This window comes from Anser cygnoides, chromosome 13 (genome assembly GCF_040182565.1).
Source record: "Anser cygnoides isolate HZ-2024a breed goose chromosome 13, Taihu_goose_T2T_genome, whole genome shotgun sequence".
NCBI lineage: Eukaryota > Metazoa > Chordata > Aves > Anseriformes > Anatidae > Anser > Anser cygnoides.
The window spans coordinates 21841172-21863252 of NC_089885.1; the positions used below are offsets into that span (position 1 = coordinate 21841172).

Consider the following 22081-nt stretch of genomic DNA (forward strand, 5'->3'; position numbering starts at 1 on the left):
AAACAATTTAACAGGCTTGAATTCAAGTGCTGCTTTAAGCTGTTTGAATCTACTTCGGTGGACTTCTGTTCTATTTAGGGTGATGTAACCAGAATATATACATAGCAGCCTTTTTTGCATGATTGTACAAAATACTCTGGTCTGGCAGATGTAGAGGAGACTTGAAAAGTAATCATCCCAACCCCAGCTGCACCTCTAGCTTGGATGGAATATGTGCGTTGTCATGTGCTGATGAGCAGCTTCTGTTTATATGCTCCAAAAGTGCATGCACATAGATCTGTTCTTCTGGAAAGCTGTTACTCTGGCTGACTAGTTAAGATCCTTCAGTGTTGCTGTTGTGATGGGTAGGCCTGTGTCTTTCCATGTTGGTAGGTCAAACGGAAGGGTTAGATTTTTCATCTTTAAAAAAGACCTACTTGTGGAAATATTTGGGATAGCTGTAAATTATAAACAAAACATTTAATTACTATACAAGGTGTTGTGAATTTCACTGCTTTGCATTAATTTCTTTAGAAGTTAAAGTGACAGTAGGATTGAATTGTTTTTACATCCTTCTTGCTTCAGGTGCATGTGATAGCATGGATTACAGGGCAGCAGTAAATTGTTGTGCTTAGGAGAAGATGCGTCCAAAATTAAAGCAGTTAGAAAGTTTGTCGTCTGCTTGTGAAAGTCTTAGAATTAAGTTGTTGAGGCATAGCTATTTTCCACTGACTGTTCTTGTACCAAAGACTTACTTTATCCATTCTCAGTCTCTGTTTTTGCTTCAGGTAGGCCTGGTGCTGCCATGCTTCACCTTATTTAAGCCTTTTTTATGCGTACTTCTCCCATTTTAATTTTACAAGATGAAAATTATTTGCATGAATTTATTATTTTTTTCCCCACAACGGGGATGTGCACCTGTTATATAGCAAAGGCTGAATCTTGTGATGCAGTGAGATCACTACGTCAATTATGCTTTTAAAAATACCTGTAAATGGGCTGTGCGTCAAAGCCGAGCTTGCATGGGAGAGTGGAGGGTGAATCCTGCTAACTGCTTGTCTCTTGCCATCTTGGCAGCCTGCTGTTGGAACTATGATGACTTATTCAGGAAGTTTTGGAGTTTCTTCCATGCAGCCGGGTCCTTGTCTCAAAAACACAGCTTGCAGCGTTCTCCTGTCTGGATGCTTAAGGGAGAATCTTTATATGATATGACTGTTTGTTTTGCAACATGCATGTGCTTTAATAAAGAAGCCAGTGCCAGGCCGTATGCTGGTTCACATTAGAAAGTTGCTTGAATTATATGCTTTCACTTGAGAGGGAAATTGGTTTTTCGATTAATCTGTATTTTCTAATGAAGATCTCACCTGTTGGAAGAGTTGCACTGTGCTGGGTGTTTCAGAGTAGTAACATTTCAAAGGCCACATTGCATCTGAAAAACATTTATATGCTACACTAGCTTACATAAAGAAGATGTCATTACCAACAAGTGCTAAATCCCAGTAAGAACAAGTTGAGCTTGTTGAACATGACATACAATCAACCAAATCGCAAGTACGTTCCTCGTATGGAGGGCGAGACAGAGGCTGATTGGAAGCCTCAGAATGGTAGAGCAAACTCTAGGATTTGTCACTCACTCCCCTACTTCATCCCTGAGCACCTACTTCATCTCATGCTATTTTATTCTAGCATCCAGCTGCAACTTTTAAACACAAGCTGTTATAGTTAATGGAAGGCTGTGCCTATATCCATTGTTTTAACCACCTACACATTTTCTTTAAGAGCCTGGAATGATTAAAAGTAGTTCCCAGAAAGGATTCATACATGTGCCTTCTGCTTGTTAATCATAGCATGTTAACTGTATTGAAAATGAGACCCTATCACACTGGTTTCCATCGACCTTCATATTGCAACATAAATAGAATATTATGTCATGGGGTTTCTCTTAAGTGCAGATTCATCTTACTCTAGAGGAAATTCTCCATTAAATGTTCATATGGGAATGGTCACAGATTCACTTAGTCCTTCTGAAGCTGAATAAAAGCTCTGCTTCTGTAGAGCCCTTTGCTACCAGCCTGTTCTTCATTTTTTGCCACATGACACTTTTGTTTGAGAAGATGAATAGCGTTACGCTACCAAAGCAACGAGTGGGCAAGTCCTTATAATCAAGTCGCTTTTTACTTAATAAAAAAGAAACTCCACAAGCTCTCAGCATGTGTTTCTGTGTATATTTTTATATAAATGAGCACAGTGGTTTTTAGAAGTTATTTATGAATACTGTTGTGGTAATTGCATCTGCTTTGCTTCAACTCTGCACTGAAATGCTGCAGCTGTCTTATTTATTCTGTCACACAGAATCTGTCATGTGTAACGAATGCAGCTGGGTTTGTGGTTCCTCAGTGGCCTCTGTGAAGATTTCTGAAGAGTTTTCTGGAGAACTGACTGATGGTGATTTCCTTCTCAGCTGAAGATGGAGTTGTTCCAGCAGTCTCTTGTATTTCTGAAGATGTTTAAATTAAAGACCCTGAGAGCTTTTTGCTTTCATTTAAGAGAGATTTTTTTTTCTTTTGATCTTTCACTCATGGGAAATAGACTAGCTGGGGAGGGAGGAAAGCTGATGTGGAATGTATTGACGATTTTGTGACTTCATTAGGTTTGGAGACTTGGATTATGGACTCGGGGATAACAGAGTTTATGAGTTCTCTTGAATATGTCAAGCGACCTACGAAAGTAGTTTTCTAATTTAGAATACCTGTGCATTTGTGGATAAAACCTTTTGTTTCCACTATCAACATATCCTGTAATTTGTACTGTTCAGAGGGCAGAAGATTCCTTTAACACTAAAGCACCATGAGCTAACTGCAAAGAATCCTCTGCTGTCTGCTTCAGAGAACTTACCCAGTGGACCTTTCTTAGTCGCGTTCTTCTACTTAGATGGCTCTCTACTGAAGCTACTGTCTGCATGGATATAGCCTTAAATAGTTGGTGATGAGCCGTCATTGCATGTAGGAATAATGATAATTATCCTGGAACAGTTTCTAGAAAAGAGAAGGATTAATTCTTGATTTTGTTCTCAGAAACAAATTACATTCTGCTGCCTGCCTTCTGATCTCCCAGCACATTATCTACTAGTGACAAAGTGGCATGGTGTGTGTGTGTTTTCTTCTGCACTCAGAGCTCTTCAGCTTCTGTTTGTACCTATAAAAACATACATCGGATCTAAGTCATACCTGCATGTTTAGATTTGGAAATCATCGCTTTTGGAGGAGACAAATCTTCTCACCCATTCTATACCAAAATATGCCATGTTTGATACGGGTACTGCCATTCCAAATCCAATGATGCTAATGGCTTCAGCAGTTGTTTCTGTGGAATTAGTTCAGTGCCTGAAAATGGCTGTGTTGATTTTTATTCTGAGAAGTGTTTACTTTAGCACTGTATCTTTGCTTGGATAGAAAAGCTCATGGATAGAAGATGGAAACATGAATGGAATAACTGAAGCATATGGTTGTATATGGAGGCAGTGGGAATTTTGCTTTTGTCCATTTTGTTGTGTTTTACTTTCAAGCATCAGTTCAGCTTACCTGGGTGGGTGTCCTCAGTTTCCCTCTTGTATTAAGCCAGCCTAGTAGCAGATGGGTCCTTTAGCTGGAGAATTCAATGTTGTCAGACTAACTGTAGTTCAAAGAATAGCTGTAACGGCAGGAGACATTCAAAAAAGAGCTGTAGTTGCCATAGGTAAGAATAATTGTGACCCTACTGCAGTGAATCTGCTGAACAACTGTGTGAATAGGGTGTTAAGAAGTGCCCTGCCAGCAAGCCAGCAGGGTTGGGTTTTCCACTTAAATTTAATCTAGCTCTTTGGTCCTTGGTCCTCGGATCTTGGCTGATCTGCTGGCAGGCAACTTGAATCATGCTTAAAATCATAGGTATTTCAGTATGATAAATGGTTCATGACAAACATTCCTGTACTATTTTTAAAATACCAATGGCAGATATTTCCCTCTGCACATCAAGCAGAAGTGTTTTCTTCAGGGTTCTGGTTCTGCTCCACTTGGTGTAGTTGCATATTCACTCCAAGTCTAATTGGGATGTATGCAGCCCAAAACTGGTGTAAGGTTTTAGTGCCTTGCAACAAGCTACATCACCTCCACACAGCTTTAGTTGGCTCACAAACATGTTTCAGAACTAGTGTAAGTGGTGTTTTGATATGTATGGGACTAAGTGGTATTAATAAGATTCTGTGATTGCTCTAGGGAGACAGTGGCTGAAGTTCTTCTCAGTGATGGTTTTCTCATCCCAACAGTCGATTGTCTGAAGATGTTAAATATCAAGTATGAAGGTTAGTGTTTTGGGTACCACATAGCTTACATAAAAAGTGCGTAGCCAATGTTATGTCCAGTTTAGTTCTTTTTTCCTCATTATATTGCAATCTCTAATTCTCTGCATAATTTCTTTTATTTGTCTGGGTCCTTAAACATTCTGCTGCTCCGTAGACCCCGTTATGGACATACTTAGTTATTGCTTTTGTATAAATCTCTTACCATGGAAGGACAGCTCTTCCGCACTGAATGCTACTTGGCCAAAATGTCTTTCAAAGCTTGCATCTCTGCCCGTATCCGTAATTGTTACTGAGGTAATAAACTCTCTCTAGTTTCTTTTCCACAATGAAGATATCAAACAAATATAAGTGGTGGCTTTCTGAGCCTTAGTCACTAGTTGCATCTTAATTCCATGCTGCTGATCACTTGTGCATGGATTTTCTGCAAGAGAATTAGTTAGGTAGAGACAATGAAAAGTAACTGTTAGTTTATCTACCTGAGAGCATTTAGGAAAAATAGCTAAACAACTTTCCAAGAGTGATCCTCAAATTTCTGTGGATATATTACAGTTGTAAAGTTTTAGAAGCTTTTTAATTCTATGTTGCTTTGCTCAATGTGCTTTCTCTTTGCAAGAGAAAAGTACAGAATAGCTCTTCGTTATGTGTGAAATAAACTAAAACTGCATGGAATTAGTAAAGCAGAGTGAGGTTTTCCTGTGGTTTACTATGTGATTAGATGTAGGCATTGTATTTTTTGCTTTCGTTGGACTATTGTATTTATTGTTGATTTGCTGCTTATCTTAATTTCCTAACATAAGAAAATAATAACTCCACATTCAAGGGTGATCACAGAAAAAAACAGAACCAGTGATCACAGTACAAACTACTGAGAACAAGCAGCACACCAGTGGTTCACAAAAATTACGTAACAGTGATTTTTGACTTCTCTTTTTCCTAATTATTGCAGCAAATAAAGAGGTATGGCAATTCAGAATTCCTCAGACGTTTTACTGCTTCTGGCAGCCCTTGCTGACAGGCCTCCTTTCCCGAAGTTTTACACAGACCCTAATAGACAAAATGTTTATGAAGTTAAAGGAATGTTCTGACTCTTCAGAACTCCGTCCTCAGTTCCTGATCAACTGGATTTCTGAGATGCTGACTAGCATTGCCAGAGTTAACAGTGGTGAGTGTGTAATTACTGTGTGGAAAAAAAAAAAGTAGGAGTCTTTTCTGTACCGTTGCAGGAATGGGGGGCATGGTGGGTACTTTAGATTTTAAGTGCAATAACATGATTAGTACATTTTGTCGTGTTAACTTAGAGCTTTCATCGTTGCGTTTCTTACACTTTTTAGCCTGCAGCTTATGTACGTTATGCATTTCTTAGCAACATTTTGAAATTACTATTTCTTTGGCAACTTGCTGTGGCTTCCTCAAAATACAAAAAGCTAATCTCTCCCATGAAAGATCAGTCCAGTACTTTCAGGAAATAACAGTAACAAAAAACAAATAAACATGTTATGTGCAAATTGTTATGAGTTCCTTGTTCCCAGTTCTTTCCTCACTTAACATAAGCCTAGCTTTACAATATATTTATGTAGTCTTTCTGTCCTCCTTCAGTCCCATCCCTGGATTTGTCACACCTTCTAAACTTACACAAAAGTAAAATCAATCTTTTGTTTTCTGTGCCTAACTGCTTAGAACTGTTTAAATTGGTAAACTGTATGTTTAACTCCAGAGAGTGGCACAGAAGAGCTTTGATTATTTGAAGTGTGTCATAGGAATTCTGTTAACAGGACTTTTATACTGTGATGTAGTATATACCTGAAGGGGATTTCCAGATGGCTAATTTTGCTACCTTCTCTGCTGGTCTGGCTAGATTTTGCCATTATCTGTGGTAATTGGAGGTCCATGTTAGATGCTTTCAGTCAACACTGAGCATGTCTGTTACGTACCAAGATCCCTGAACATTAGCAGTCCCCAGCTGTTAATTCTACTTACTGCAGAGCTATCTGGGACGATCTCAGATCCCAGAAACAGTATACTGCATTTACTAGAGACAATACTGTACAAACACAGCCCTGTGGCTTTCCTGTATGGGATGCACAGAACAAGCTTGGGAGACTCTGCATCTCACTGTTGTCATATCTTGTGAAGCTAATTTAGTTGTTAGTGCATTGGCAAGTCCCTTTTAATGAGCTCAACGTATTTAGTCAGTATATCTGGTCTTGGACTTGGTTTGGAATGCCAGCTTGTATAAGGATAAGAGCTCCAGTAAAATGCAAAGGGATGAAGTGTGTATTTTTATGAGTTTTTAGCACCTTGTTTTTGTTATCTTCTTTGAAGGGAAGAAAAGACGCCGCGGTAACAAACGGGTGTATGTGAAGGAGCTGTTCCTTCAAAAAGTTCCTTTGCAGTGGATAAGACTAACTGAAAATTGCTTGGAAGCTCCCTGCTGGGCAACCCCACACCTTCTTCAGCTGTAAGTTTGATCCTGTGATCTAGAAAAAGGACAGTAAACAATGTTCTCTAACAGCTTTGGCAGCTTCCCTGTGATATGCTGAGTTATGGCTATGTTCCTTTCCCTTCCTTTGCATCTAGTAGAAATTATGGCAGGTGTGTACTTGTATGTACTTGGAATACTGCATCCAGGTTTGGGGCCCCCAGCACAAGAAGGATGTGGATCTGTTAGAACGGGTCCAGAGGAGGACCACAAAGATGATCAAGGGGCTGGAGCACCTCTCCTACGAAGAAAGGCCGAGAGAGCTGGGGATGTTCAGCCTGAAGAAGAGAAGGCTCTGGGGTGACCTCACTGCAGCTTTTAAATACTTAAAGGGGGCTTATAAAAAAGATGGAGAGTGACTCTCAATCAGATAATGACAGGGCAAGCTTGGGGGGGGGGGTGTATTTAGATTAGATGTTAGGAAGAAATTATTCATTCAAAGGGTGGTGAGGCACTGGAACAGGTTGCCCAGAGCTTGTGGATGCCCTATCCCTGGAATTGTTCAAGACCAGGTTAGATGAGGCCCTGGCCAACCTGATCTAGTGGGTGGCAGCCCTGCCCATGGCAGGGGGGTTGGACCTAGGTGATCTTTAAGGTCTCTTCCAACCTGAGCCATTCTGTGACTCTATGTGTGTATAAAACCCTGCTTGTTGCTGCTCATCTCCCTATTGATTCTACAAGGAGAAGGAGGAGAACTTAAAAGAATTGTGCCTTTGGAATGAAATTGGAAATTATCTGTGGATTTATTAAGAAAGCAACTTAGAAGAAAAGTGATTTAGTAGCAGAGATGTAATTGCTCATGCAGGTGGTATGGGTTTAGCACAGGTGGCACCTTTTTCAAATAAAAACAGCAAAGCACAAATTCAGTTAGAAGTATCCCATGTCCTTAATTTTAATCACAAAGAAGGAGTATTCCAGCAGCCACTATTTAGGAATAATCAAACTTGCCTTTTAGTGGAGATACATGAGGAAGCTCACACTTAAAAGGCTGCTCAGCTTGATAAACCTTCATTTAGAATTTCTTTTTGCTTTTAAAACTTTTACATTGCCCTTTTCCTTTCTAGGATCCTCACAAGCATGAGACCTCGTTTGCCACGTTCTTCACGGAAGAACCTTCTCTATCTCACATCCATTTACACAGAAGGAGGTGGTCCATTGTCCAGCCCAGGCCTCTTGTCAAACTACAGTGAACAGCCAATTTACACTATAGAGAGCTTACAGTGGAGGGCGAGGCAAGAAAATCAGGTTAAAAATGAAGGGCAGGCTGCAGAGAATCAAGAAGATGTGCTGGAGAAAGATGATGGTTTAGAGGAAGTAGAGGAGGAGGAGGAAGAGATGGTAACTGAAACAAATCATTTGGAAGGACTTGCTCATTCTGATAACGTGGTGGCTATTGCTGAGAAAAAGGCAGCACTGCAAGGGTCAGCATGGCAGATCACTGGAGGTAAAAAGAGTTTTTGTAAGATTTAATGTTTACAATTGGTTAAGATGGTCTAAGTGAAATGCAAAGGCGTGCCAGCCCTCTGGGCCGGACCAGAACTGAAGTGTGCTTCAAAATAATTTAAATGCCAAAATTGACTGACAATGCCAGTCTTCTGTTTATGTGCAAGTGTCATCTCTCCCTAAAAGCTCTTAAAATACTGTGTTTTTTTTCCGAGAGCACCTTGTTACTTCTTCATTAACTTTTTTATCAGGCTTCTCCAAACTCAGTGTTTAAAACTTCATTGTATCCAGTTGATGGGACAGTGTATATGCCAGCTGTGAATGGTAAAGAAAACAAAGATACTTCTTAACCTTTGTTTGTCAGAATTAGAGATATTTGAAAGCACCAGTCAGGTTCTCAGAAGTTCCAAGCTCCAGGTAAATTGCAATCATGACATGGTAGCAAGCAAGAGTTGGAAGCAAGGCAAGAACTTTTTAGAGTGAATAACGATTTATCCAGTGTTCTCTTAGCTTCTAAACGGTAGCTATGCTTTCATTGGGATGGAGAATTCAACAGCTAAGAAAATTTTTGGATGAGTGTTTCTGGATGGACTTAAAAGACAGGAAAAGGAGGTGGTGTAGAGGAGTTAGAGGCAAAGTGGTGTTTAAAGAAAGAAGAAAAATGCCACTGGAAGACAATGAACTCTTGTACCCCACTCACAGGGAAGATTTCCCAAGTTAAAAAAAAAAAAAAAAAAAGACAAGGGTAGGATGTGCCTAAACAGTTCAGCTTAGTTATGCTGATGTGAACAGCTTGTTAGAGATGGATGTTTTGAGAACAGAAGCAAAATTGACCTCTACATCAGTGACTTTGGTTCTGAGCAAGCAGATCTTTTGCCAAAGGAACACACATTGTGTCTTGAACCACAAGGTTTTCATGAAGATTGCATTTATGTAGTTGGTTGTGGGTAAATTTAATTTCTGTTTGAATAACATCGAGGATGTGTAGTTACCGCCCTTAAACAAATTGAAAACTAAAACCACTGTAATGACATGTGATACATCAGCTATTTACTAGGTTGCTCTCCGAAGAGAAGGCTCAGCATGTTCATTGTATATAATTTGCCTTACAGTTGAGTTGGATGTTATCAAATACTATTTCTGCACTTTTTAAATTGTGAAATTATAACATTTAGAAACCACCATTATATGTCAGGAGGTTTAGTTCTATTAAATGCCCAGGAAAGACATAAAAGAAAAAAATGAATAAATCTGCTGGTACTTTAAGGCAAAGTCTGGGTTTCTGGACAGATGTCAGTTAACCAAAACAAATCATTTTCAGTCAGAGAGAAGGGTTCAAGTTTTATATTATTACCAGGGGTCTCAAATAGTCTGTGTAATTACCGCTGGCTCTCTGGAATGTCTTATCTTTTGAAGTCTTCTGTCAGCTGGTCTTCATTGTGCAGCTAGTAAGCATTCCAGAGATAAGCGTTCTGGTATAAAGAAAGCAAGTAGGTGTAAGAAATCTTTTTGTCAAAACAGTGATACATAATTTGTATCTTTAATTTAGTTAGATGTGAAATCAGAATGAAATTTAAAAGGGAATTTCCCTGTTGGGAACTGCCTATGAAAGTTTGGCATCATGATGTAAAGTATAAGGGAATGGAGTCACTGATGTTACCAGTTGTGATGGATGATTTCCCATTGTACAGTTTCTGGACCTCATTGGAAACCAAATTTAAAAAATGTGAAGTCATGGAGAGGAAACAGCAGTAGGTGTCTGTAAAAAACAAACAGCAGAATTTCCAAGACATTGTCATATTGTTTTCCTTTGCCATCTCATCACAGCCTACCTGCCTGCCCAGAATTGCTTTATTAGTTAATTCGGCTTCCCTAGCTTTCTACCCTTCTGCTTTTGTGGCTTCAGGTCCTCTTTAGTCAATACTGCTGCTGTGTAGCTGCTAATCTCAGTGAGTCCTAAAGAAGCTGATGTTCAGTTTCACTGGAGGAATGATGCAAAGGTGCTGTTTTGTATCTTCATGTGTGTGAAAATTGCCTTTTCCATTTACAGGAGTATGCAGAGTGAATATTTTTGTAAACCTTTTCAAAGTGAATTTTAAATTAGCGTATAGTAATCAATATGTCAGTTTCAAACAAAAGTATACTTTAATGACAGAGGTAAGTATAAAGGGTTGCTCTAGAATAGTGGGAGGTTTCTTTCAATGGACATTGCCTCACAGTGGTTTGGATAAGCTGTACTGTGTAGATAGCCTGATCATGCCTGACTCCAGATGTGTTCCTATTGTCTCACAAGGTATAAAGACTTTCTTTGAAAGAGCTAATAAGGTTAGAAAGAGAATTAATTAAAACTATAGCTCAATCTTATTTTTGCTGAGTACCTGAGATTGCTCGTGTGTGCTGAGTTGCATGAGATAGTATTTTTGGATCTGGGGGGAGTCTTTGCTTTTTGAAAGTCTCTGGTGAGCTCAGACTTCTTGTTTATGTACTGTGTTTTTACCCAGATGAAATACAATGGAAAGACTTTCCTCTTGGGAAACTCCCAGGTCAGACAGATGACCCTGATGGTCTCATGTTGGATAATTATTCCATGATGTCTCTGCTTGATCAGCCAGTGAGAGATGAGTGGAAGTCTCCCAATACAAAGTGAGTAGTGTTATGGGCAAGACTTTGTCCCTGAACTATGAAATTTATTTATTTCTCTGTGCCTTGTGCTATGATGTGAAAAATTCAGGACTAGTTTTCAAACTGTTACTTCTGTGATACTTTGACCAAAATATCTACCAATATTTGTAATATCTACTAACTGCTCTTCTCTCATGCATTTTTCAAGTAATGTGTGTGTTTGGAAGAACCTTTGTAGTGCTGATGTAATAACATAATAGTCTACTCTTCAAACTGTTCCAACTTTCACTGTTGTCTGATACTGTTAGTAAGGTACAGTATGCTGATCCTCAAGAGTTACTAACCTGCACGTACAGAGTTTTTAAAACAAGCTACTAAGAGCTGGTGCAGAGTCTGCCTGGTGATACACTGGGATGAATAGGTTTAATGGGAAGAACTGTGGCCTTGCAATTAAAGCATTCATGTCTAGAAGCCAGGAGATGCAGCTAAGAGTGTTAGCTCCCCAGCATTCTTACAGCCTGACCTTGGAGAAGTCATGTAGCCTTCCCCAGTGTCAGTCTTCCCAGACTAGCTAATCTTGTACAGGAAGGGGGAGTCATTTTAAAATGTACAGTGGTCTGATGAAGCACTTCGAGGTGCAGTAGTGGGAAAGCTTGTCTGTGAGGAGAGAAGGTTCAACAAGTCTTAAGTGCAAGCTGCTGCATCTGGGTCGGAGCAATCCCAAACAGGAGTACAGACTGGGAGAACTCATTGAGAGCAGCCCTGCTGAGAAGGAGTTGGGGGTTCTGGTGGACAAACAGCTTGACGTGAGCCAGGAGAGCGCGCTTGCAGCCCAGAAAGCCAACTGCATCCTGGGCTGCATCAAGAGAGGTCTGACCAGCAGGTCAAGGGAGGAGAGTGTCCCACTCTGCTGTGAGGCCCCACTTGGAATACCATGTCCAGGTCTGGGGCCCCCAGCACAAGAAGGATGTGGATCTGTTAGAACGGGTCCAGAGGAGGACCACAAAGATGATCAAGGGGCTGGAGCACCTCTCCTACGAAGAAAGGCCGAGAGAGCTGGGGATGTTCAGCCTGAAGAAGAGAAGGCTCCGGGGTGACCTCACTGCAGCTTTTAAATACTTAAAGGGGGCTTATAAAAAAGATGGAGAGTGACTCTCAATCAGATGACAGGGCAAGCTTGGGGGGGGGGGGGGTGTTTAGATTAGATGTTAGGAAGAAATTATTCATTCAAAGGGTGGTGAAGGCACTGGAACAGGTTGCTCAGAGAGGTTGTGGATGCCCCATCCCTTGGACAACCTGATCTAGTGGGTGGCATCCCTGCCCATGGCATGGATGGGTTGGAATTACGTGATCTTTACAGTCTTTTCCAACCCAAGCCATTCTATGATTCTGTGAAGGTACCCTCAGGAAGTGGTTGACAGCAGATTACTTTTGTAACACCCGAGGAAAGAATCGGCTGTACGTTCTTTGGGTAGTGAATGTGCTTAGAGTTTGGCATCAGTGAATGCAAACCTGTCCCTCTTACGTGCTTGAAGTGAATACTGTAGTCCACTGTCCTGACTAAAGTTTATGTCACTGCAGTCCCAGTTATTCATTGTGGTTAACCCAACGTGAAACAAACTCTCTTCTCCTCACCCTCCTCCACTGAAGAAACTTTTTTGCTTGTTTGTGCTGTGTTAGCCTGACACTGGGCTTGTATTGTTGATCGACACAGTGAGACTGAAGTAGCTACTGTGACAACTCACCAGTGTGGTAGGAAGTTACTTCATGAAGGTGTAACAGTCATCCTTCTGACCTGAGGGAATATACACGGCACAGGCCTCTGTGTTCATCTCCTTCATTTTTTACTCTCTTCAAATCTGAGAGCTGTTCATTACAATTACTGCTGTTATCTTTCTCTTCTGGGAATGTACTTTTGTTCTGCAGTCCTGGGGCCTCTTGCACTAACTGAAAGTGAAATACAAGTGACATCAGTGGCAATCAAAAGGTGATTTCCATCTTATCTTTTGAGGAAGCCAGCTTATGTTATCTTCTTTCCTGCTCCTGCTCTTTCTACAAGAAACCATTGCTAGGATTATGAGATACTGCTGCTTAGCAGTTTGGAGGTTATTAACACAGCCTCAGCAGGCTTCAAAACTCTGTTTCTGTTAATGGGGACTCAGATCCTCAACCACAGTATGTTGCCATTGCCCACTGACCTTTTCAGAGCTCCAGCCAGTAATTTAAGTTGCAGATCTGACCTCACTGAAGAAAGCCAGGTTGCCATGGAAATAATGGTAGCATTCTATAAGGCTTTCATTAGATCATCTCTGTTACTAAGTGACACATGTCCAGTTAAACAGTTCCATTGAAGATGTTTTCACAGGGTCATTATTTCACTCTTAGAAATCAAAGGATCTTGAATGTTGTTAGCTTTCAAATAAATTTCATCACATACCCTGTAGGGGATTGGCTGTACATGTATTTTAATTTTAAACCAAGGAATGCTTCAGAATATAAATGGATAGCAGTTATTTTCATAAGCACTTGATAGCTTAACTTCTTAATCAGTGATTCTTTCCCTGTAGTAGATGGGCCCAGTCTACCAGCTTCCAAAACAAATGAGAATAACAATCACAGTTACACAGTTTTCCCACTGCAAGGTTTTGCAGTGGGAAAAGCTACTGAATGTATTCATGTTTTCACATATTCTGAGTTGTCTTCAGATTAGTTTCCAGTTCTGAAGAGCAAGGTTTCCATTCTGTCTCCATTCTCTTCATCATCTTCCCCAGAACTAGTCTACTGTTTTGTCAGCTAAGGCCTGAAGTGTAGGGGTAGGCTGCTGAGAGGGTATTGTTTGTATTTGATGGATCCAATCAAAATGTAAAATTAAAATCTTGTAGATTGCTACATAATAAAAAAAGATATAATCCTTTTCCAGTGCTCCTCTTTCTGACAGTCCAAATAGTTCATGAACTACTTGGTTCTAACACCTCTACAAAAGACAGCACTGAATCTGTCTTTCTGCATATCAAGAGGTTAAATGAGCCATCCTTTTTGAGTCCTTTCATCCTTGAGTGTTCATCACTGACCCATACTTTGAGCACTGGATGAATTTCCTGTCAGGCTTTAAAGAGAGTAGGTAACCATTTATCTCCTGATAGTTTATCATCCCCCAAAGAAGAGTAAATCTATAGTAGTTGCAAAAAGAAAAAAAATAAACAAAACAAACTTTTGATTCAGCAGAACCCTTTGATGTCAGTCAGCCATGAGTCATGTTGCTTGCAACGTGTTCCATATTGGGAATAAGACAAATTCCTGGAACTTGCAGATCTGCTTCTAGTCTGCAGAGCCCTGGCACTCTCACTGTAGGCAGAAATGACAAAGTACTTGATCTCAGAGACTTTAAACATAAAGCCATTTGGCTTAATGTTTAGGTAGTTGAGATCACTGATTAGAATACAGAGCTGCAGCAGAATTCGATTGACTGCAGTAATTGGCACCATTCGGCATCCAGCCAGCAGGTTCTGACAGGAGATGGGGTTTCTGTATTTGTTCCTCATTGGCTCAGTTGATTTTGCTATGCGCAATAGATGGAATCATCATTACGGAGGCTGTAATGAAGTGCATATGGAGTAGTATGATTCACTATTCTTGTTTGTAAGCTGCTACTTGAATCCAGCTGTAGCATGTTCCCTTTCTGACTTGGGTGTTGTAGGAGTCAAGTGTTTGTAATCCCACTATATTTCTTGGAGTGGTCCCTAGAGTAATAGAAATAAAAAAAACACCTAATGATTCCAGGTGCTGCTCTACAAGCAAAGGAATTCTTGCAGATGTAATCTTTGTATCATACCACTGGTTTAGACGTAGATGCTAGAACTTAGCCATGCTGCTGTCTGAAAATCCACAGCACGTATTAGTCAGTTCATTTGTTAATAAAAATTCACTGAAATTACAAATACGTGGGTTTTTTTTCCATCCTGCATTGGACGTGAAGTAAATCCTTGCTAGAGTCAGTTCCTAACAACTGGAAAGCAGAATGATGAAGCAAGAACCATGAACCTAAGTGCACCTGGTCATGCTGAAGTTTCAGTATTAGGTTCCTTTCTCCTTCTAGTTAGTCTTTGATGCTTGCAGCTACTTTTGTGATGCTCAGTTGTTGTAGTGAATCATATGAAGCAGTTCAAGCGTTGATAGTTTTACAGTTCTGGCAAGCAGTATTTCAGTGTTATGATTAAATGGTGACTAGGTAAAGTTTTCAGTCTGTCCTTGACATAGGCTGATGAAACATCACAAGTGACTTTAGAATAAATGTAATGTAATTATCTGGATTTGGAGGGCATATAATGGTAGTAGGAAAAAGAAGTTAGAGGGTAAAGCTTGTTAGGATTTTTGCAAATCCATTAAATGTGCAAAATTGGAAAGATGTTACTGATTTTTTAAAACTTGCTTTCCTTGATATGCTTGAAGAGCAAAGCATTGCAGAGTCATTAACATGGAAGCTGGAAATGCAGTGCTGGGGGTTAAAATGTTTGTAAAGATGCTTTGAGATCCTTGCCTGAGCTGTCTGCAAAGATACATATTTAAAGAATCTAAAAAACAACAACAACAACAACAAAAAAAACCAAACACAACACACACCCACATGTCAGCAAACGTATCTCAACACTTCGCCTCAGCAAGTTTCTGATTCACAAACTACTGGGAGGTAGGAGAATAATAGGGGGAAGACTGTTCTTCTGTGCTCATATGCTTACTTATGCATTTGCTTTTGAACACAGTTGGAGACTGGCAATTCAGACCTTTAATCTCAACTAGTCCAAACACTTGTGTGTGCTAGAACTGAAGTGCAGTTAAATCTGTGAACCTGACAGCTTGAGGCGCTCTCTGGAATATCTCATAGGGATGCATTCAATCTCCCTTCGTTGTGAATGTTAGTAGTCTGGGAAATATGCATGGCTGTTATTTAAAAAGGCCTCTTCCTCATAATCAACTTGTCAGGGATGTTCTCTTGGCTTCATAGTGTAAAAAGCATTGGAAGATCAGATTTGTACTTGATGATAAATAGCCTGCAACATGCAGGCTTAAAAAAATGCATAGCTATAGAGTTGCTCTAGTTTTAAGGATGAGAAAAATACTCATACTGCTAATCAGATGCTGAAATGGATTTTCATACTTAAATATAAAGAAAATGGTTAATTTGTAAGCTGTTCTTTGAAATGTACTATTCAGTGATTTTTCACAGTAGATGAAACACCACTTACCCATATTTCAGGTAATATTCTCTAGGTTTTACTTCCCAGGACTTACGATTCCATTGCTTGCAACAAATTAGAAGGGGTCCTTCCTTCCTGGGTGATAAAAGGAAGCGGCGAGTCACACAGAACAGCCACGGTTACAGGGAAATGCTCAGTCTACCTGTCTGTACACAGAAGAGCAAATTATGTTGCAGTAGGATAGAAAAAACGTCAGCCAGCTGAAAATTTTCAAAGGTTCCTGACCTCAAGGCTTAGCTGAAGTATATAGATTTCAACTTGACTTTGGACCCTTCCTCGACTTGGAGAATGCTCTGCCTGTAACCAGAACAGAAATGCTTGTCAGGGCACACAGCTCTTCTGTTCCTGGAATAGACAAACCTAAATTGTGTTATAAATTCTTGCTCACATATGCCAAAACATTCCTCTTGGGATCTGCAAATGGACAACTGGAAGGACCTGTTTTTTTGTTTATTCATTTTTTCATTTTCTTGGTGTTTATTTCGTGGGTAATGCTTAATTGGTGAATATATGAAAAAAAAACAGGTGGTGACATTAAGGGATTTGTGACAGAGTGGTTGGTGTAGTTTGATTGTTCATAGTTTTATGGTTAGGAGATCACTGCCGTTTCATTTTATAGTGCAAAGTAGTAGGTTGCCCCAGAGAGAATGAGACCTGCCTGTCCTGCAAACAAGGGTGGAGCTACTGTGGTGTTGCTTTGCAAATAGGCTTTTGCTGATGTCATGGAACTAGCCCTTAGTGAAACCAATTACACAACTGTCTTATAAACCTTGCTTAAAAAAAAAAAAAGCCTGAACCACAAGTAAATATCTTGCATTTAAGGGTGAGGATGTCATTCAGTTTTTACCTTCAGTATTCTGTTCTCTGCGCATTCCATGGTAATAAAACAGGAAGAGGGGAAGTGATATACAGGATGCAGCAGACTTCATGAAGAAATCACAGCAGAGGTGATTTCTGCTGCACTGCAGTACCCTGTGATTATGTTACAGAAGTAGAATGATGTACTACATCTGGCTGGGATGGAGTTAACTTTCCCTGCAGCAGCACATAAAGTGCTGTGCTCTGCGCTTGTAGCTAGAACAGCATTGTTTTGTCTGTTGCTGAGCAGTGCTGGCTAGAAAAGCCTGGGGCAAATTTGGATTATAGAAAGAGTCCTCTAAGAGGAGGAGAGAGCATACACAGGTGACATTTCTTGTCCTTGAGAAAAAGGGCATGCTAGGCATAGTTGCCATCAAATTTTTTGAGCAGGGTCGCTCTGAATTGTAAGGGTAGTTAAAGCTGAAGTAATTTGCCTAGAGAGGTTGGAGACATTCAAAACTCACTTGGATGCGATCCCGCACAACCTGTTCTAGAGGACCCAACCAGAGGGATTGGCGTAGACAATCCTGAGAGATTCCTTCCAACCTCTGTGATTCTCTGAAAAGATCTATTGTCTTTTCTCTTCCTGCTTTATCAATTAAAAAAAAAAGGTAATCGTAATAAACTGCTGAAGTAGATTCAGTAATAAACTAAGAACTGAGAAAAATCCTCTGCATTTAACCATTTTTGTCCAAAAAGAAAACTAGTTTGAGGTATTTGTAAGAACAGTAACACGATCTTGTGAAATTTGGTTAGTACTGCTTTTCAGTAGTATATTTGAGGACATATACAATAACCACAAAGAACCTGGGATTGGGAAAAAGCAATTTTGTAATACATATATTTTATTGTTTTTACCAAGTTTATGCTGTCTTCTGGAGCACCTAGTTCTGGCTACTTGGAGAGCAAACATGGGAATGTTTAAGTTGTGGGTTTCATTTCTTTGTGCAACTTCTTTTAACCTGACTGTATTTGGAGCTTTATAGCCTGCAAAAGAAACAGATATGTCTTTTATTTATTTTTAAAGGATGGGCGTTTCTTTATTAACTTCAGAATTGAAGATCTCTTGATCTGTGAAGCTAAGATTCACTGGAAAAAATAAATCTTTAAATATTTTTTTATTTTCATTAAGTGATAGAGTTAACATGATTAGCAAGTATTATGATGTCCTTTCTTCTATGTGGTTGAGATTTCTTTCTATACCTGCCAGTAAACCATTTCAGCAAGTGTATCGAAAGCATCAAATGCTCTGACAAAAAAGAAGTCTGTCTCTGATGTTGGCTTATCAAATTCTGCAACTGTCTAGATCAAACTGATAGATTAATTAATGTTTCCTTCCCTTATCAGTCGCACTAGATCTCTTTGGGGGATGATGCCTGGACTGCCTTTTGAAGTATGATTTAGTCATGGTGAGAATCCAGTGTATATTGATTGCAAACCAAAGTGTTACAAGTTAGGTATGTACATCTCAGTGCTACGTTATACAGACTCAGATAAGCCAGCAGGCGTTACTTTCCCCTGTGCCATCGATAATTGCTTTCCTTGTCACCTAAGATGCTGAGAGGAGCAATTGCAAAAGCTTTTTCTATACTCAGACAAGAAGGTGGTTTTCTTTTCCTCCTCGTATGCAGCTTCTGTTTGGCTGCTTTTTGAACTAGTGGTGAGTGTATACTGTCATGCAGCTTATATGATTAGAAAATACCCATGTAGAAAACGAAAATGCACATATCAGATCAAAAATAGCAAGTGTTTCTCCATCCGTCTGTGTAGGTGAAAAGGAGCATAGAGTTTCTGGTACTCAGATCACAACCTGGCAGGAAAGGAAAAAGCTCAGAAAGATGAGGAAAAACTGATGTAATTCTGTAGCTGGGCCTGGAACTAATCTTAAGTTTTACCAGGAGTGCTATAACATTAACTTGCTCGTTCCTCTTATTTCTCTTCCACTGTAGCTTCTCCTTTTGCCAAAATCATCTGGAAGGTTTTCTTGACTTTGCCCAGAGGCAGAGGGGGAGCAGAGTTTCTTCATTACTTCTCATGTATTCTTCTATTCGGAAACTTCACTGCCTTGCAGCTACATGAGTTTTCAGCTTCCCCTTCAAATGGGTGGTATATATGGCACATTTGCAGAAGGGGTGTTTTCTATTTACTAATTCTTGGTAGTGTTCTCCAACTTCCCTGTCTGCAGAGAGCTGTTCTGACAAGCTTAGTGTTGTCATCATACCCACAGTATGGTATGAGAGACTGTGAAAATGTGATGGTGTACTTTGGAAATATCTATAAGATGCTTGGATAAAAGCGTCTGCAACATAGGCAATGGGACACAGTCTTTGTAAAAGCTAGGGCCATCTTTAACTTTCTCTTTGGCTCCCCAGACTTATGGCAAATCAAAGTAATGAACTGCATTAAGGGTTTCCTGAAGAATTTGGAAAAAGGACTTTGGACAAGTCACGTAGTAGAAGCACAACCTTTTGCTGCAGCCCTAATTCACCAGGTCAGCAGATGAGAACGGAGCAGTACATTTAAGGCAGCAAATTATGTCAGTGTCTGTCCCCAGAGTCTCTGTCCTGGGAATGACGAGTGAAGTCATGAGTAATGAGCAGTGTGCATCACAAAGGAGGAAGAATTATCTCGTTAGCAGGCTGAATTCTGGGTAGTTTCCAACAGCCAGAGAAAGAACATCAGGTCATTACTGCTGGGTGTGATATCTATGATGTTTCTGTGTTGACTTTTTTACAAGGTCCCTGGCAGTGTTTCGTCTGCGCAGGGAGTGTCTAGGAGGTGTTTCGACACTAAAGGAAAAATTGTGTCCCCCTGAGGAGCTCTGAGCAGCAGCCTCTGCTATATTCCAGTTATTCCAGTACCGATCATTTGAAAAGGCATTGAGTTTTTCAGTATATAGCTTTTAAGCTGCTGTATAAATAAAACTTTCCAAACATCTCAATCTTGTTTACAGAAATGGTTCTGGTTTAACATGAGACGTAAGTTCCTGTGATGCTTAGATGCTTTGGAAAATCTTGTAGAAAATCTTTCCTCCCTGGTCCCAAAAGATAGTGTTCTTTTGTGGGTTTTCTGGTGTGTGCTTTGCTCTTATCAAAGTTTGTCCTTAGGGTTTGCTGCAGCAACCTCAGAAGCTTTGAATAGCTGCTGTCATCCTCAGGCAGATGTTTTGTTTTTGTGGTAAGCATATGTGCCTTTTGTTTACTCCCAGTGTCAGTTTTATGTGACAGCAGGGACAAAGCAGCAGTTGGCAATGACAGAGAGTTTCCTGAGAGTAGAGTTGCAGACCTGCAATTGCTTTAGGGATTGTATCGAGATTTTCACTGACATTTCAGAAATGGCATTCATCATTCAATGGTCATGGATAATGGCTGGATTTTTTGTCCTAAGAATGAGATGCATAAGCAGGTGGGTGAGAGAGGGAAATAATGTGCTGAAGGGTAAAGACCTTAAAGTGGACAGGTAATATATTCATATCCTGGGGGATGCTAGGTTGTAGCTGGGACTGCATGAACTCTCCTTGAGCATACATGAAAAACATGCAGATGCCGACCAGGTTTTCCCTTTTTCTTCTTCACAGTGTCAGATAGCAGGTTTCAACTGGCTCATTTATAAACATCTTATTTTTAAAATACAGCTTTTAACTTCCTATTCTCATAAAATTGAATAAAAATGTTAAACCCTAGTCTGACCTACCTAACAACACAGTAGTTTTTTAAGTTTCTTCACATAGTAAAGCTTTGGGTAGGGAATGGTTTACCTGTGTTCTTCAACTTCTCTTTGAACCTTGAGCTTAAGGGTGCCTTATGTCTGAGAACACTGGAAAAAAAAAAAAGTATTTGTTCCTTTGTGTGTTGTGGTCGTGAGTCATGGGGGACTCAGCCCTAACCAGGTAACTTCTGCAAGGAAAAGGTATTTTACGCCTGTTTGAGAATCAGCCAACTTCTGCAGTTAGAAATGACTTAGCATGCGGTCAGTGACACCAAACAATAACTTCCTTTAAACTTTTTGTAAATGCTCTAGATTCTGTGACTTCTGGGTCAAGCCATAGGAAGGGCTAGTTTCTGTGTGCAGACTTACAAGCTTTGTAACATTTATAACAGATTGTTTTTATGTTGGCTTCTTGCTGCGTTAAAGTTTCACGTGATTACCTTGTATTGCTAGCTGCAAAGGACAGATGAGACAAGAACTGTTGTGTGGTTGTTTCTGGAGTCATGTCTCCCTTGCCATTGTTAGCAGCTGGTAATCTTTCCATTGGTTTGTGTTTTGGTACCTTTGGTCCTCAGACTGTTCTCTCTCATGAACAAACGGGTTAAAAATTAAGGGCATTCCATCAGTTAAATGATCAGAGCTAGAAATGAGAAATAACATTTTGGTTTGGAGGTAAAACTTCTTAAAAGTTTAACATGCTAAGAAATTTACTTTTGTGATGTGAGTTTCTAAATCAGCTCAGTGCTTATGTGGTTTATTTCTCTTCCTCTCGCAGCTCTGCAGAATTGAATATTCCTGTGACAGGAGGATTGCTATGGACCCAGAATGACTTCCATAAAATAAAAAGTGGCCTTCAGCTTTTCTAAGACAGCAAAGTGCTCTGCAGCTTTCAGCATTGCACAAGATAAGTGACACAGAGGAACTAGTAATGGTGGTATGGAAATAGCCACTCCAGGATTATTTTTTTTTTTCATGAGGACTTAGTACTTTTTACCATGTAAAATCAGTATTTTATCAAAGTGTTGTAAGTTCCATGTATAGTAGCTATTGTCTGCTTAACCACTGTCATGAACTTCTAGCTCTAGTTGATGTTTATGAAATACAGTTAGTATACTTTGGAATCCCTCAGTATTGCTTAAATTTTTTTTTGTGGTTAATAAATGTCACCAACTGAAGGCAAACCTTTCTTTTTCTCCTTTTTTTCTTCCTCCTTTTCTGTCTGTCCTTATTGGCCAGACTATTAAACCCTTTCACTTTCAGTGACACTAATATTGTCATGTATGAGTTAGAATTATTTCGCCAGGATAAGACTGTGTTGCACTTTTAATCTAGCAAGGATTTCACATGAAGCTCCAGGAATCAGGTGAGTTACAGCATGGCTGAATGCACTTCAGTGCA

The 22081-nt window shown here is 39.9% G+C and overlaps 1 protein-coding gene and 1 long non-coding RNA gene across 5 annotated transcripts in view; one reads left to right on the forward strand and one right to left on the reverse strand.

Annotated features, from left to right (window-relative positions):
* Nucleotides 1–21864, forward strand: part of LAS1L (LAS1 like ribosome biogenesis factor) — a 30922-nt gene extending 9058 nt beyond the window's left edge. Inside the window, exons 8-13 of the mRNA XM_067005039.1 lie at nt 4233–4318; nt 5265–5480; nt 6641–6776; nt 7862–8241; nt 10742–10883; nt 21459–21864. Coding sequence (XP_066861140.1) covers nt 4233–4318; nt 5265–5480; nt 6641–6776; nt 7862–8241; nt 10742–10883; nt 21459–21549 — 1051 coding nt within the window. The 3' untranslated portion in view covers nt 21550–21864. The remainder of the gene's footprint in view (nt 1–4232; nt 4319–5264; nt 5481–6640; nt 6777–7861; nt 8242–10741; nt 10884–21458) is intronic.
* Nucleotides 691–17817, reverse strand: LOC125184122 (uncharacterized). 4 transcript variants are annotated; one of them, XR_010834801.1, is made up of 6 exons: nt 17440–17817; nt 16343–16414; nt 16106–16263; nt 12608–12809; nt 9595–9712; nt 691–4739 (listed from the first exon to the last, which is right to left on the reverse strand). It is a non-coding gene; the product is annotated as an uncharacterized lncRNA (long non-coding RNA). The 4 variants fall into 4 exon arrangements; XR_010834800.1 differs by having other exon boundaries at nt 16343–17816; XR_010834802.1 differs by lacking the exons at nt 16106–16263; nt 16343–16414; nt 17440–17817 and adding an exon at nt 13061–14058.
* Nucleotides 21865–22081: the final 217 nt, after the last annotated feature.